Below are 17,213 nucleotides of genomic sequence, written 5' to 3' on the forward strand. Positions count from 1 at the left end.
CTCAAAAGAAACCTTTAATAATAGTAAGATTTTCTGAAACCACATGTTTTTTGGACGGAGCAAGTAGTCTTCACTTCTTTTTTTGGCCATGAGACACAGTCTTCACTTCTAACTTCTAACCTTACGTTATCGATCTTATCGACTTGCATTAAGACGATGCTAAAAGCCTAAAACTAAACACCGCCGTGCAGTTTTTCTCAATTAAGTACGCAGGTCTGATCGAGTCAGCACTACAAAATAGGAGTACCAGCATATCAGCTTTGTAAACTGCGGTTTCAAAGCCATGCTCTTACTGCCAGGCGTGCCAGCAGCTCGCCTATATAACTACTGCTGATCCTGCCACGAGCTGATGAACGCACCCACCGATCACCGCGTGCGCGTGCGTGCGTCCATGGATAACATCAAGGTCATCCGCGCGAGGACGGCGGCGGCGGCGGCTCTCGCGCTGCTGGCCCTGCTCGTCGCCGGCGCGCGCGGCGGCGCAGCAGGCGAGCGGCGTGACGGCGGTGCGGAACTCGTACGCCGCGTCGCTGGCGTTCTGGGACCTGTGGGCGGTGCGCGCCTACTGCGCAACGTGGGACGCCGGCATGCCGCTGGAGTGGCGGCAGCGGTACGGCTGGGCGGCGTTCTGCGGGCCGGCGGGGCCGCGGCGCCGGTGCCTGCTGGTGGCGAACGCGGCGACGGGGGCGCAGGCGACGGTGAGGATCCTCGACCGGTGCTCCTTCGGCGGGCTCGGGCTGGACCCCTTCGTGTTCAACCAGCTCGACACCGACGGCCATGGCGCCGTCACCGGGCAGCTCACCGTCAGTTACCAGTTCGTCGACTGCCAGGACTATCTACTGCGACTGCGACTGTTAATCTTTCTTTGTTTCTGATTGGACGCAGCTTAAATGTTTGCAGCGGCGATCTTGTGCTTTGTTTGCTGGACTCTTTGTCCCCATTGACTGAAAGTAATAAAGCATAGAGTGTACCTGCTTGAAACTTTGTTGATAACATTTGGTTACTCGGTCGGCTGAGAACTCGCCGGAGGTGCTCGCTAGCGTCTCCGACGAGCATTCGAACAACGGTGGTTGCGGCAGCGGTGCTGCTGCTGGACCTGGACGACGGAACCTGCTGCGACAGCGGATGGAGTTTGACATTGAGAGCTGGCGAAGCATAGCAGGCCTCCAATGGCCTGATTTGTTAGGTGCAATACTGGCCCCCAGCCTGAGCCTAGTAAGGACTAGGCCGGGCCTGATTTGCTCACAGCCAGTGGGTTATTACTAGAAGCCTAGCCCAAGTAGCAGCATCCGTTCTTTCAAAGGAACAAAAAACAGGCCAAAACCACTTTAAAATATATGCAGAAATCAGATTGCTCCATGCTTTTTATTAAAAAAATTCATTCTACAACATCAACTAGATGTACATATGAATATATGGTGACATGGCCCAGGCAAAAGAAGTTTGCACATCTTCAAATTGTGGCAAATGTCTCTATAAGTTCTATTTTTTTTCCCACTCGTACTGAATATAGTTTGTTCATTTCCTATAAATGTAGAATTCATCACAAAAAGTAAATTATTGTGTCCATGAAACTTCAGGATTCAATTTTAACGAACAAAGTGATATTTAGGTTTTCGATACTTATATTCCATCTGGTTTGTTTAGAGCCAAATACTAATTTATAAAAACCGGACATGATTTTAAAAATTTAGAAAATTAGTACTTTTCCTTTAACAATTCTTTAAGTGTTTCAGCTGCAAATAGGAATTAAAGTTATTTTCGCATGATGAAGTTGGTTCCGTTTAGTGTTGTACAATTTTCACCGTATGAGATGTTATCCACCAACCTACCGGCAGTAACGTGACACCCTGCCTTTATTTTTCTTGTTATTACAAGGAAAACCTTTTAAACTGCGGCCTCTAAGGAATTGAAAAAAAGTTTCGCATCTCATGCCGAATGCAAGCAATTTTGCGAAGAGTTGCATCTTTCATTGCAGCGGATGAATAGGATGCACCGTTGGCCGGAGGAAGCGGCGGCGGCGCCGGCTCCTCTTAAACTTTCCTCGGCTGCTAATAAGGAATCAGGCACTGGTGGTTAGCCGCCCACTCATCAGAGAAGATCTGGGGATAAGTACATGTAGGCACATGACTGCCGGGTTCGACGACATTGCCTGGAGGCCATTCTGTATGGTTGATCCCTAGGCATGGCCGATTATCCGACCATTAATTAGTATGATCGGGCAAGACAGGTACTTGAAAAAAATGGTTAGTTAATTCGAAGAAAGAACTTATTGCCTCCAATGGCATTATACGTGCATCATTTTTTTAATAAAACCTAAGTAGCACTACAAGAAAAACGTACGCATACTAGAATAAAATGGTTAATTTCAATGAGACAAATTATTGCCTCCGGTGGCTACATATGTTCATGCAGAGTATCCTACTATCCTGCCCGTGACAAAGTAAGATCATGATGGAATCTACAGCACTACAGGTTGTAGAACAGGGAAACACAAATTTTGAACTTTTGCGACGTTCATTTTCAAAGGAGGGTAGACCAACACTTTCATTTTCCCCATCATCACAGCCGTTGCTTCCCCTTTGAAGGGTGTGTGGTGCGCTGTTCGCCACCTTTGCAAAGATCTCCACAGCTGTGGTCTCCAAAGCTCGACAAGCCTTGGTATAATGTCCCTGTCTTCCTCCTTCTAAAGCAATGCCCAAAATCTTATCCAATGTGTTGCCCTAAAAAGGATCTGCAAACAAGATTGTGTGTTTACTTTATGAAATACAATGTCATTACTGCTAAGCCATATGGCCCAACAAACAACACTTCAACTGTCAATATTAAATTTTTTTCCTTCCATCCAATACCTTGCAGTCATGATCCAAACATATGAATGACATTGTTAGGTATTTGTAAGCCAAAGGTGGTTTGAATTATTCTTCAAATCAGTCTAGCCATGTGACATTCGAAAAAGAGGTGAAGTATAGTTTCATTATTACTACAGTAGCAACATTTCATTTCCATGCCAATTTTGCCTAACCAAGTTATCTTTAGTTAGAATAACCCCACGATGAAGGAACCAAAGGAAGACTTTTACTTTTAGAGGAAGTTTTAATTTCCAAAGGGGTTTGTTAATTGGTACGACCCTCACATTTAGAATTGCTCTGTACATTGACTGAACAGAGAAGATTCCATTTTTTTGCAAGGACCAAATGAACATGTCTGGTGATCTACAAGTTGGATACCTGCAATCTTTGTTACCAGCTCATTCCAATTCAACAGATTATTTCCCCTTAGAACTCTTCTAAAATAAATATTAAGAGGAACTGAAGACATGACATGTTTCACTATTTTATGCTTCCGAATTACTAGATTGTAGAGAGATGGGTATTGGTTCATGAAACTAGTGTTTCCAAGCCATTTGTCTTTCCAAAATTGGATTTGTTCATTTTGAATTTTAAAGGTTCCACAACTAAGGAAATCCTCTTGACTTTCATTAACCCAGACCAGAAATGTGAATCACCTTGTTTTTTCACCACTTGTGTAAGAGTTTTGTTGCTTAGGTATTTCCTTTTTAGAATTTTTTTTGCTAGATTTCATCTTCAATAGTGAGCTTGAAAAGCCATTTACTTAAGAGGCATTTATTTTGGACTTCTAAATCCAAGATTCCTAGACCTCCCTGATCTCTTGGTCTACACAAAATGTTCCATTTTGTCAATATGTACTTTCTTTTGTGCCCATCCCCTTGCCAAAAGAATCTAGATCTGAAGTAATCTATTTTCTTAAGAACTTCTTTGGGTATTTCATAAAATGAGATCATGTACATAGAAAGATTGCTTAGGACCAAGTTAATGAGAGTTAGCCTTCGTCCATAGGATAGCATCTTGCTCTTCCATGTACTCAGTTTTCTTTCTAATCTTTCCTCTATGACTTTCCAATCTTTATTACAAAGTCAAGTATGGTGCAATAGGATACCTAAGTATCGAAAAGGAGTCTCCCCAACAGGACAACCAAAAATATCCATGTACTCTCGTTGTGCCTCCTTTGCATCACCATAACAAAATAATTCACTCTTATGGAAGTTTATCTTGAGGCTAGAAAGATGCTCAAACGCAGTAAGCACAGGCTTCATATTCTTAGCCCCTTCGAAATTATGTTCCATAAACAAAATTGTATCGTCTGCATATTGTAGTATGGAAATGCCGTTATCAACAAGATGTGGAATTAAGCCTGAGATTTGCCTATCCTCTTTTGCCCTTTCTAACAAAATTGCCAACATGTCAGCAACTAAATTGAAGAGCATCGGGGAAAGTGGGTCTCCTTGTCTCAAGCATTTTCTTGTTTAGAAAAACCTTCCTACATCATCATTTACCTTAATGCCCACACTACCTTTTGAAACAAATGATTCAATCCACTTACACCATTTTTCAGAGAAACCTTTCATTCTCAATGTTTATTGAAGGAAAGGCCAATTAACCTTGTCATATGCCTTCTCAAATTCGAACTTCAGAATAACCTCATTCATTTTATTTTTATGAAGTTCATGTAAGGTCTCATGGAAAATAGCTGCACCCTCCAAAATGTATCTTCCAGGCATAAAAGCAGATTGAGTAGGTCGGATAACCTTGTCCCCAATGCCCGTCAATCTATTTGCTATTACCTTTGTGAAGATTTTGAAACTAACATTAAGGAGGCATATTGGTCTATAATGCTGAATTTGAGTTGCATCAGTCGTTTTGGGTAAGAGTGTTATAATTCCAAAATTGAGGCTATGAAGAGGTAATGTTCCTTTATGGAAATCAGCAAACAACGCCATTAGATTGTCCTTGATGAAGAGTGAACTCACTAGTTAAAATTTCATTTTCACTTGGGAAAACTTGTTGTATGTCATCTCTTTGACTTTCGTCCAGCGTTAAGAGACTAGGCTCAGAAGGTCCGAATAGCCCATGATAATAGTTGGTGATATATTTCTTTAACTCCTCGTCCCCTTTAATAATTTTGCCCCCTTCTTCCAACTTAAAAATCCTTGTTTTTCTGTGTTTTCCATTTGCTATTAGTTGAAAGTATTTTGTGTTGCTATCACCTTGCAAGAGGTTTTTGGTTTTGATCTTTGGTACCATTTTATCTCCTCTTCCCTAAGGAGTTGAATCAACCTTGTTTTGAGTGTATGTTTGAGATCTATTTCCCAAGGTTGAAGCATTTCTTTCGCTGCATTTTTGTCTAAAAAATCTAACTTTGTAATAAGCTCCTTTTTCTCTTTTTTATAATGACCACTTTTATTCTTAGCCCAACCCCTTAAGAACTTACGCAATCTCTCCTGATCTTATTTTGCCAATTCTCCATTGAGGTTTTGCCTTGTTTTTTTTCTTCCATTCAGACCTTTGCCACCTCCTCATAAAAACCATCCCTAGTCAACCAACCCAATTCAAATTTGAACATAGGTTGTGCTATGCTTAGAGAATGGTCTCCAAAGGATAAAAGTAATGGCGTATGATCTGATGAAATTTCTCTTGTTAGAGCTTGGACTGTGGCACGAGGAAATTTTAGTTCCCATTCTGTAGAAACCAACACCCTATCCAACCTCTCAAAAGTAGGTTGTAGTAGTGAATTAGCTCACGTGAATTGCCAACCTGTTAAATCTATCTCTTTCGAGTCCAAATTATTTATAACAGCATTAAAGAGAAAATGCCATCTATCATCGTAGCGATCATTGTTTTTTTTCACTAGAACTTCTTATAATATTAAAATCCCCTCCACTCGGAAGGGGCAAGGAATCGTTTTGGCTACATTGGACCAATTGAGTTAAAAAGCTCACTTTTCGCTCAGATTGAGTTGCTCCATAAACTGCAATTAGATTCCACCCAAAGCCATCAACTTTATTCCTTAAACGAAATTTAATATGGAAATCCCCTTGGGAGATGAAACCTATGTCAAAAACCATTAGATTGATCCCCAAAAGGATTTCACCAGAGTGTCCCTTGGGTCCCGTCCAACTCCATAGGAATTATTTTCCCCCACAAATACTATTAGTTCTGTATCCGTGTAGTCAGCTCTAGAAGCAGAAAATATGAGCCGCGCGTGCATTGCAATTTGCAACCCAGCCACACACGTCTTCTTCTCCGTTGGGCAGCATGCGAGCTGTCACGGTCAATTTTGGCAACTGGATCGTGGAATTCCACGGCATATGATGCCAGTGCCGGCTCAGTCGACTCTGCATTCTGCAAGCAACAAGACAGAGCCTTTGTCAAATTGACCTTCCGAGAAAATGCATGCATCTAGAATCCAGATTTGAGTGACAATGAAATTGATGAATAACTTTTCAAAAAAAATGGAAATTGGTGAACACAGTTTCAGCACAAATCTCGGAGGAGAGAATAGTCAATGCACTGCTCTCAGCTAGCGCCTATATAATGGCCACACACCATAGCTCGTAGCAACAGCACAAGCTAGCTAGAAGCAAAGACCTCTTGCATAGCTTACCGGCGAGTAAATTCAGAGCTTACAAACAAATTCAGTTGCCATGGCGGCCGGCGGTAAGGTGACCGGAGGGCGGCTGGCGCTGGTGGCGGCGCTGCTGTGCGCGGCGGCAGCCATGGCGGCGGCGCAGCAGGCGTCCGGCGTGCGCGCGACCTACAACTACTACCGCCCGCAGAACATCAACTGGGACCTCAACGCCGCCAGCGCGTACTGCGCCACCTGGGACGCCGGCAAGTCCTACGCCTGGCGCAGCAAGTACGGCTGGACCGCCTTCTGCGGGCCCGCCGGCCCCACCGGCCAGGCCTCGTGCGGGCAGTGCCTCCTGGTTAGTTTGTGAACTTAAAACTTCTAGTAGATGTACTTCAGGATGATCTGATCAGGAAGGTGAGATGACCAGCAAGTGATCTCAACAATAATCTATGCAGGTGACCAACTCGGCGACGGGCGCGTCGACGACGGTGAGGATCGTGGACCAGTGCAGCAACGGCGGGCTCGACCTGGACTACGACACGGCCTTCAGCAAGATCGACAACGGGCAGGGTGTCAACGATGGCCACCTCACCGTCAGCTACCAGTTCGTCGATTGCGGCGAACCCCGCGAGTAGCAGCAGCACATACAGCGTTGCTGTTCCAAGAATTATGTAATAACCCCACACGGCTACACGTACATTGCGGATGAATAAGTAGTGGGCGGTCCAATGCAAGCATTATTGTTGTCGAATAATTAATGGAATAAAATGTTATATCAAAATATTTGTCAATATTAACTTTTGATCACGACGTTTGACTATTCGTCTTATTCAAAAAAAATTAAGTATCATTTATTTTGTTTGTGGTTTACTTTGTCATCAAAGGTATTTTAATAATGATTTATTTCGTATATTTGTAACAAGTTTTTGAATAAGATGAATTGTTAAACATTGTGAGAACAAATCAACAACGACAAATGTTTTGATACAGAGAGAGTGTTTACACCAAGTGGGATGAACTGAATCCATGTGGGTACTCGATTGTGTCAAGTGATATCTCAAGGATAATCTTAGTGACCTGCGCCTGCTTCTGAAGATGAGCACTATTTCTTGCTACTTAAATTTCTAAGACATGGCGTGTTGCATGCAACCACATGAAAACTCTGATGCCTGATGGCTACTTCTTCACCTGGATGCTGCCGTCACATATCTTCGCCGTCTCCTTTGGGCTGGCCGGGTCAATGTTGGCAACTGGATCTTGGAATAATCCTCAGGCACGAGTAACTCGGCTTGCTCAGCAGGTACGGCCGGGTACAACACGTTACGATTTGGCGTTGAAATTTTTCACACGATTTTGGGGCAGTTTCCGGACGAGAAGAGTCAATGCTCCACTTAAGCATAGCTCTTGTAATGGCGATGAGCACTATATAGTGGTGCATGAAGTACGGCCACCTCACCATCAAGGACTACCAGTTGGTCGAATTAAGATAAAAAATTTGAATCTACGACGATCAAGTACGTACAGCATGTGCTTCTTCCACTACTAGGTTTGATCGACAAGTGTCGCGCTCTACTATCTTTACTCCTTGTTGATCCAGGAGACCCAGTGCTCTCAAAAGTTCTTATTTCTCATCATTTCACCACAATCAGAGAAAGAGAAATTTTAGAGTAGTGCTTGAGAAAAAATGAGAGCCGTCCATCTGGCAAAATCGAACAGTGGAAATAAAAGAAGTACCATGAAGTACCTAAAGAGAAGTACCAATTTGGTGGGACCAAGTACCAAAAATAATGAGAAATTACTATGATGCCCTTTGAATATAATTATGTGTAAGCCTATTTGATTTTTTTAAGAAAGATAAGAAAGAAAAGTATCTGCAAGTACCGTTGGTACTTTGAAAGTATTGTTAACGGTACTTTGAAAGTATTGTACTTTCATAGAAAAGTCCATTTTACATTATGAGAAGCTTTCTGGACGTCAAGCTTTGAAATGGTTCCAAATTGTTTCTTGATGATCTAAGTTCATGCAGGATATCATGTAAGAGTACCACTCCATCCAGACTATTTCCTGCAGGTGTAAAAGTAGTTTCACCTTTCAATATGAGACCTTATCTGCTAGCTAGAGGAGTAAAGCCTCAAGACTTAAGTACAGTGTTTTTGTAGACCACTTGTACTCCACTCCCAGGAGGCTAATGATTGTTTGCTTTACAAACACAACATATCATCTTTAAATATCTCTTCTTCCTCCTGCAGGTATTATATTAAGATATATGAAAAGGCAATGTCTAATAGCTAGCCAAGTGAACAACATTCATGCATGTTGATACGTGTCGCCCAAAGAAATAAACAACTAATCTAAAGATGCCGTTTCTCTTTGTTAATCCAACGACGGCACGCAAGATATAGCATGCAAGTTAGGACATAAGGTCAGTCTTAGTGTATGGTTTCATCGTATTATTATCAAAATTGTCATGTCATCTTTTCAATAGAATGAAACTACCACTCTCAGTGCACAGTTTCATAGACAGCCTATAACATTTAATTTTTGCGTAGAGTTATGATCAAATATGTCATTCATCCTTGGTGCAAGTTTCATGAGACTTGGTAACTGTGTCAGGTGGGTTTCATGGGGATGAAACTCCTTCCTCCTCTCTCTTCATAATTAAGTTGCCAAATCAGCAAAACTGCTGATGTGCCATATGATTTAATGCCCGTTAAACTCTCCATGACACCCACTGAGACAGTCACCAGGCTCTCCAAGCAGGTCAATTTAAGCTGCCGCGTGCAATAACCACATGCACGTATGTACGTCTTCTTCCACGTTGGAGATTGGCATTGGCCCCAGCTAGTCAAACGTTTGGCAATCCCTCTTGGAGTTCCCAGACACGTACGTGCGGCTCATCGGAAAGCCATTTACTAGTTCAGCATCCAAAGAATATGAAGGTCTTTCGTTTGACGACGAAACTGGTGAGCAAAATTTTGGCGCAAATTAAACGAGCTGATCGAATTATTAACGCGTGTAACCATATATGATCTTTTTTGCTGGGAATATCATCTGTTCATGCCACGTACGCATGCAAAGAACAGATGGCTGAATAACACACACGTACGTTCTTGCTGCAACTCAAGTATGGCTGAACTAACTGCAGTCTCAGGCTCTCAGCAACAGTACAAGACACCGTTTGATGATCGATCGGCTAGAGAACGCACGGCGTGCGTACGTGTTCGATGCATTGACGAGTCGTATGCACGGGCATGCAGGAATAATTCTAGCCGTCCTGCTCACGGATGGTGCCACCAGATGAATTCTCCAGATGATGCAACAAGGGCACTCTGGTCATATAGTTTCTGAACCCGCTCCATTCATGGTGGTGCCTTTGGTCACGCAGATCGATCATCAAGCAAAGCTGCCAGACCCAAAGTATTTAACATGATGGGATTTGGTTTGGTAATCAGCCACTCTACACAAGCTAGCTTTTACGATTAGAAAGCAAGTTTCACGATTAGCAACAAATATTATTAGTAGCGTATTGCCAGCTTGCGTCGCGCTAAGAGCATGTACAAACCAAGCTTCGGTAGGCTTAATCTCTATCAAGAGCCTATCCTTCCTCAGATTCTTCGGGAGCCCCAAGAGAGATATGAACCGGCGGCCATCGCCCTGGCTAAGAATGCTATAGGCCTTTAGCGTATCATCACGATCCAAGCCATAGCCTGGGATCTCCTCAAGTGCCACCAAAATTTGCGGCACTTGCATTGCAGGCTCTGCCGACAATTTGTAAGAAGATATTTTGCTTGCCGAGTCGATCTTGTGGTTGCCAAGGCAACAAACAATGCAGATGACGTTCAGTTATCTCCTCGATCCAGATCGACGGCCAAGACGTACGAACGGGTCAAGATTTGCAGGCTACATAGCCTGTACCTTACTTCCCATCTCGATGCAATTAAGTCACAGCCTGACTCTTTCTCTGAGTCCGGACACCGCGTGCTGAATCCTAGCACCTAGTATTGCACTTGGAATTCAAATGCCGGCGACGTATGGGTCCACTGCTGAGTAATGCGTCTTCAGTATCGGGTCCAAATCCTCCTTTAGTGCCATTTATTTGACCCGGTACTAAAGAGGTGCTAAATGTAATAAAGGGGTGCTAAATTAGTACCGGGCCAAATAACTAGTACTAAAGGAGTGTCTTTAGTACTGGTTGTTTATACCAACCGATACTAATTTGGAACCCCACCCAGCCACCCTCGTGATCCGGCCGGCTGTGCCTCCTCTCGTCACCGCCGGCCGCACTTCCTCCTCGTCAGCCAAGCATGGTCCCGGCCCTCGTCCCTATCACCACACCTCCCCCGCGACCCCCTAACAGCATCCTCGCGCCTAGCCCTTGCCCAACCAACCACCCTCACGACACGCTCCGCTAGCCCCTCGCACCGCTGACCACCCTCGCAAGAGAGAGAGAGGTGAGGCCACGCACCTCGTCTTGTCGTGCCTCAGCGCTCTCCCACCGCACCGGCCTGCAAATCTGCACCACGCTGCAGATCCCGCTGCTCCCTGCACCGTCACCCGGTGCAACTCCCCGCACCGTCGCCCGCCACTCCGCCTTGCACTCCCCAACTGCCATGTTGTCGCCTCACCTCGCCCCACCGCCGCTCCTCACTGGCATTGCAGTGAGAGGCACATCGGAGAGGAGAGGGGAGGGGCAGCCATGAGGGAAGGGAAGGGGCACATGGAATGGGAGGAAGAGAAGGGGTATCGTTAGGGAGAGAGAGGGAGAGTCACGAGCGGATAAAATGGAGAGGAGCGGTTGCGTGCGGTGGACTTCAATCCAGTGAAGTCTAAATTTCAGGTCCCTACCCTCTCCCAAACCAATTAGTACCGGGTGGAGCCTCCACCCGGTACTAAAGACCCTGAGGCACATTAGTACCAGTTGGAGGCTTCAACCGGTAGTAATTTGTGACATTTACTAAAGAGGGTCACGAGGCTCCTCGGGAACTAGCCGTTAGACCCGGTACTAATGCTTACATTAGTACCATGTCAATACACAACTGGTACTGAGCTTCGGGACAAATACTCAATTTTTCAGTAGCGGTCAGTTAGTTGGAGTCGGAGGCTCGCTCTGCTAGTAGGAAGTGCCAGGCTGCCAGCGAAGCAACGGACGCACACACAGACAGCACAAAGCATAGGTCAGCGTTGCATTGGAAACTTGGAATAGGACGACGAAAGATGATGATGATCAACGACCGGGAAGCTTATTAGGATAAGGCCGGCGATCGAGACTGATGATCTCATGAACGCCGGCGAGATGGACATGGATGATGGGCATGCTGGCGACACCGGAATTGTAGGCGTCTTCTGTGCATCTCCTTATTCTTGAAAGAGTCAAGTAGAAGTCCACGTTGTGGGGCATCGAGACCACTATATAAAGCCCATGATCGAGCTAGAAGCGTACCGTACCAGCATCATGACATCGGCGTTGCCACTCTCGTTGCATTCCATATAGCTGTGCTGTGAAGTAATCGAGTAAGTTCTCCCAGCAGCAGCTAGCCATGGCGGCGATGATCGCCGGTGCGCGGGCGCTCGCGGTGGCGGCCCTCCTCTGCGCGGCCGTGGCGGCGGCCGCAGCGCAGCAGGCGTCCAACGTCCGCGCGACGTACCACCTCTACAACCCGGCGGAGAACGGGTGGGACCTGAACCGCGTCGGCGCCTACTGCGCCACCTGGGACGCCGGCAAGCCGCTGTCGTGGCGGCAGCAGTACGGCTGGACCGCCTTCTGCGGGCCCGCGGGGCCCAGGGGCCAGGCCGCCTGTGGCCAGTGCATCCGGGTACGTAGGATTGAAGCTCGCTTTTGCTTGAGAAACATATGTGGTCGCCGGACTTCAGCAGTGCTTCAAGCTCAAGATGCTGATGAACATTTTGCAGGTGACGAACCGCGGGACGGGCGCGTCGATCACGGCGAGGATCGTGGACCAGTGCAGCAACGGCGGGCTGGACCTGGACTTCGAGACGGTGTTCAAGAAGATCGACACCAACGGGCTGGGCTACCAGATGGGACACCTCAACGTCGACTACCAGTTCGTCGGCTGCTGAGTCAGAGAGAGAGAGAGAGTGGGGGGCATCGACAGTGTAGTCAGGCAGGGTATCGGACGTTTGGTGTTGTGGAGTAATGAGATGGATAGCAGAAGCTTTGCGTCTTTAGTTTGCAGGCATGTGTGTGCAAAATACTAAATAAATGGAACCAAAACAGAAATAAGTTGCATGTCAATGTTTTCTCGCGTGTTAAATTGTTAGTTCTGATCCTTTTGCTTTCCAACATACGAGATAAATCATGTTCATCTTTAATATATTTTTTATGCTGCCGGTTCAATTTAATTGTCTGTTGATATGCGAAATGTGGCATCAAAATATCCAAGAAGTTTTTGGCTTTTACACGGCATACAAACTTCACTTTCAGACCTCATCTTCATGCTCAAGCGGCGAACCAGACAGTTTCCCTTCTCAAACTGGCATCGTCTGCGATGATGTTTGAACACGCATCGCAGTCCGATAACCGCAGGATGGGTCACTGGTTTTGACTAGATTCTGCAATAGAAAAAGTCATTCCATAGTAGATTGGAAGAATTAATCCAGATCACCATGAATCATGAATGATCAGATCAATCTTGAACTAACTGTCAATCTAGAAATGTGTGGCCGTACGTTTCAGATACTCTTTTACTACGTTCTCTATAATTTTGTAGATAGTCTTGCACCATAATCAAGAATAGGGAAATCTGTTCGTGGCATACTGTGAAAGTGTGATTTTGTGTGATGCACACTGTTGCTTCTATCCATGAATATTTCACTGCTGCAAGTAGGATTATCATAGTCTCTATCCAGGGTTTGAGTTTCCATCTGTTGATGTTACCATATGGGTTGTTTGGGAGAAAATAGTCCATTTTTTTACTAAGTCGTTAAATTTCTATATTAACGAAATCTGCATCCACCCCTTACTATTAATCAACATGTCATTTGTCACTGAAAGAATAACACCATTTATTTATAGGATAAATTCCTCGTGGCTTATTGGGAAAATAAATCTATCTAGTCAAAGTCAAGTACGTATACTTCATGTATCCATGATCAGTTCTAAACCTAGTCTCATGGAAGTTCCATAGAGAATTTCATGAGCATTAAATTTCATGCCACATCAGCAACTTGGCTAACTTGGCAAGATCATTCAAATGAGAGGACGGGGAATTTTATCAGATGAGAGAGGAGTTTCATCCCCATGACAGTCAGTTGCGCGGTTACCTAGTTCCCGATCTTGATAACTGTGCAATAAAACTGTGCACCGATCGTGTTTCAACTCTTTTTTTTTCCAATATCGTGTTTTAACTTTCAAGTAGGGCTCCGCCTCCACGATCTCCACTCTACTTCCAAAGGATATGTTAAGTAATCCTTGCAAGTACCTTTTGGTAACTTTCGAAGCCCAGTAAGAAAACCTCACTTCATGGCCAACCAATGCAACCATCGATCAATGCGCAGAAGAGAGTAGTGCACGTGGTTGCTGCAGCGGCGGCCGCCGTCAATCATATCTTCTGCTCTCTCTCCTAGCAAGCTAGGCAGCCAAGATAGGTCAAGATCTGCGTGCCACCAGCTAGTGTGGCTGCTTAGCTTCTTCCTCCCATGTCCATGTTAACGAGTGCGCCGGCCACCAAAGACTTTTGCTCCTCTTCGGTCTGGAGTCCAGAGTCCAGACGGTACAGTGCTGCTGGAATTCCATGCCATGGCGGGCTGGTGGCGCACGCACGTCGGAGGCCGACGGCGGCGACGCTTGCGCTTCCACACACCTGGCGCTCGCTCTGGCCACGTGCATGCATCATGTGTGTCTGTGTGTGTAGCTCGCTCTCGATCGCTTTCCGTTGCCATCCGACGCACGCAAGAAGATGCAGTGCGCGGCGGCGAGTTGGCAGCTCCCGCTTGACCGATCTCGAGCCGCCGCACGGGCCGGTCAACTTGGAAAGGGACATGGCCACATGGGATCGAGAACACTGGAGGATAATATAAACTAGCTAGAGGACACGGCCTGTGAGACTAGTTCCGCCAACACCGTCGGCGAGCTGTGAGGACAATGTGAATTGTGGTAGGCAATCACCGGCCGGGGGTAGAATGAAACCCTAGCATCACTTTTCTTCTGTCCTTGCAAGAAAATTCAACATTGTCCGGCACCCGGGCCTCTATATAAGCCGGCAGCCTCAGCTGCAATCCACTCCACGGAACACAACACCTCACAGGCATCGTTCGTGCCAACCACTGCATTCTACATCGACTTGGCATCTGCCAAAACTAGGAGCTCACAAGGTCGGCATCCTACTCTGTTCAATTCTTTCCTCGCCAGAAACACAGATGCTAAATTGCTTCTTGATGTACAAATTTGTTGTGAATTCAGACCCCAGCAGCTATGGCGGCGATCACGGGTGGACGGGCGCTCGCGGTGGCGGCGCTCCTCTGCGCCATGGCGGCGATGGCCGCTGCGCAGTCGGCATCCAACGTGCGCGCGACGTACCACCTGTACAACCCGGCGCAGAACGGCTGGGACCTGAACCGCGTCAGCGCCTACTGCGCCACGTGGGACGCCAACAAGCCGCTGTCGTGGCGCCAGAAGTACGGCTGGACCGCCTTCTGCGGGCCCTCGGGCCCTAGGGGCCAGGCCTCCTGCGGCAAGTGCATCAAGGTACTCCTTTGTTAGCTATTTCAATATTCGAATGAAACTAATGATTTTTTTAATCAGCAATTGATCTCTTGTTAGGCAAATTTGACCCACAAGATTACAACATTAGATCCACAATTGGCACCACTTCTAGAACAAAATTGATGGTCAAAACATAGTTTTCTCAAGTCAAACCGTACCTAATTGTTATTTGAAATGATGTAAAATTGTGCAATCCACTCATATATATGCTTGGATGTCGATCGAATTTGATTGAAATTGCACGTAGGTGACGAACCGTGCAACGGGCGCGTCGACCGTGGCGAGGATCGTGGACCAGTGCAGCAACGGTGGGCTGGACCTGGACTTCGAGACGGTGTTCAAGAAGATCGACACCAACGGGCAGGGCTACCAGATGGGGCACCTCAACGTCGACTACCAGTTCGTCGCCTGCTGAGGAAGCTCCCGCACGTACGGACGGGTGAAAATATGAAATAAGCGTCGCTTAGATGCGTGGCATGATGGAATAAGATTAAATGTAACAAAAAAAAAGACCCGGCCGATGGTACTAGTACCACTGAATAAATGGAATCGCATTGGAATAAAAAGTGCGCTATTTGGATGTATATGTATTTTCTCCCGTGTTACTTGCTTCATTTTCACTTCTAAAATTTTTCATACTAGGTTAAACTTCAATCTGATTTTCCCAAAGCATACAACTTTCTAGATGAATGTGACAAAATTCAGGAGAAATTAAGCTTCCAGAGAGAGAGATATGCTTTTTTTTTGTTTTTTTTCCTTTTCTATTATTGTTACAAGGGACAACACCTGACCATATGCCCACCATTTTGCCATCCTTAGTTGTATCAGCTCCTCATCACCCATCATCAAAACCAGTATGGAGCTAGCCATAAAAGGGCGCGCGTGACGTGTTTTGGCATATGCAATGACCCGTTACAAGTCGCCACACCGACCATGCATGTGACCACCGGTCAACTGCTGGCTACGCAAACAGCAAGCCCAAGCAGTTAATGTTCTTCTCAAACATGATGCGAATCACTTCCAAAATTTTGCATGTCAATTTTTGTCTTGTGTTAATTGCGAATCACTTCCAAAATTTACTATATACCAGGTCATGTATAGCTCCACCGTACCTGCAGGCACACATACATCGCCTCCCACAAGTCTACTGGACATATAAACAGCAATCTAGACGCACAGTTGTTTTGTTCTTGTATCTCAAACTCGAAAGCCACCGCTCGGAATCAGGGCCATACATTAGGGGGTGCAAGTGGGGCAACCATGCCGGGCCTCCAATTCCGAGGGGTCACTCTAAGCAACAATTAGCCTATTAAGCATGTTATAATCCAATTTTTTTCACGTCAAGTCCTACAGTGGATGCTTGGCCAGTTTAGGTTTCAATTCTATTATCCTCGCATTGCAGCATGCATTAATGCTTATGGTAATTACATTATGAAGTATAAATACATTTTTATTATTTGCATTTTTGAAATATGAGGCTACCATTTTGTATTTCGCACCAGGGCCTCCTAAACTTAGGTACGGTCCTGCTCGGAATGATGTATGAACAATTTACACGGGACTATAGTGAGGTTCAATTCAATGCAATGGGACACCAAAAGAAAGTCCAGTGGGGTTACATGCCGCCTATTTAGATTTTAGATTCTTGTGGAAAATAGCATGCATGTAATAGCCGGCCCTCACTCAACTTTCGATGATTATCTTGTCTCATGTTACTTAAGATTCCATTCACTTCCAAACTCTCCATACCAGCTTCTGTTCCAATTTTAGCCATCCTTCATCATCAGCTCGGCGTCACCCGTCATGAATGCCAAATGTGTGCTGGCATCGTCTCCATCGGATTGCCTGAGCGAGTCAGTACCGAGTTGACCAGGACGCTGGCATGCATGGAAAGTCATGGCGGCTTGGAAGAGCTGATCCAAATCTTGGAGGAGGTTGCTGCATTATTCTAGCTTCAAAGAAAAATCATGGAAGAAACTGTCGAGATTGTGATGGGTGGTTCAGAGAAGCTGCCGTAGAAACAAGAAATGTGTGGCCGTGTCGGCCGCCGAATTCAAAA

At 45.6% G+C, this 17,213-nt stretch overlaps 3 protein-coding genes and 1 pseudogene across 3 annotated transcripts; all 4 read left to right on the forward strand.

The window, feature by feature from the left end:
* The first annotated feature begins 391 nt into the window (after positions 1 to 391).
* LOC117834507 (pathogenesis-related protein PR-4-like) lies at positions 392 to 875 on the forward strand (annotated as a pseudogene).
* A 5,533-nt stretch (positions 876 to 6,408) lies between these two features.
* On the forward strand, positions 6,409 to 7,229 carry LOC117833529 (pathogenesis-related protein PR-4). The gene is made up of 2 exons (XM_034713074.2): positions 6,409 to 6,787; positions 6,888 to 7,229. The coding sequence occupies exons 1-2, from the start codon at positions 6,506 to 6,508 to the stop codon at positions 7,065 to 7,067; spliced, it is 462 nt and encodes a 153-aa protein (XP_034568965.1). The 5' UTR covers positions 6,409 to 6,505; the 3' UTR covers positions 7,068 to 7,229.
* A 4,645-nt stretch (positions 7,230 to 11,874) lies between these two features.
* Positions 11,875 to 12,704, forward strand: LOC117833792 (barwin). The gene is made up of 2 exons (XM_034713393.2): positions 11,875 to 12,245; positions 12,343 to 12,704. The coding sequence occupies exons 1-2, from the start codon at positions 11,970 to 11,972 to the stop codon at positions 12,508 to 12,510; spliced, it is 444 nt and encodes a 147-aa protein (XP_034569284.1). The 5' UTR covers positions 11,875 to 11,969; the 3' UTR covers positions 12,511 to 12,704.
* Positions 12,705 to 14,545: 1,841 nt separating this feature from the next.
* On the forward strand, positions 14,546 to 15,738 carry LOC117833650 (barwin). The gene is made up of 3 exons (XM_034713227.2): positions 14,546 to 14,763; positions 14,852 to 15,136; positions 15,402 to 15,738. The coding sequence occupies exons 2-3, from the start codon at positions 14,864 to 14,866 to the stop codon at positions 15,567 to 15,569; spliced, it is 441 nt and encodes a 146-aa protein (XP_034569118.1). The 5' UTR covers positions 14,546 to 14,763; positions 14,852 to 14,863; the 3' UTR covers positions 15,570 to 15,738.
* Positions 15,739 to 17,213: the final 1,475 nt, after the last annotated feature.

Source organism: Setaria viridis, chromosome 8 (genome assembly GCF_005286985.2).
Source record: "Setaria viridis chromosome 8, Setaria_viridis_v4.0, whole genome shotgun sequence".
Taxonomy (NCBI): domain Eukaryota; kingdom Viridiplantae; phylum Streptophyta; class Magnoliopsida; order Poales; family Poaceae; genus Setaria; species Setaria viridis.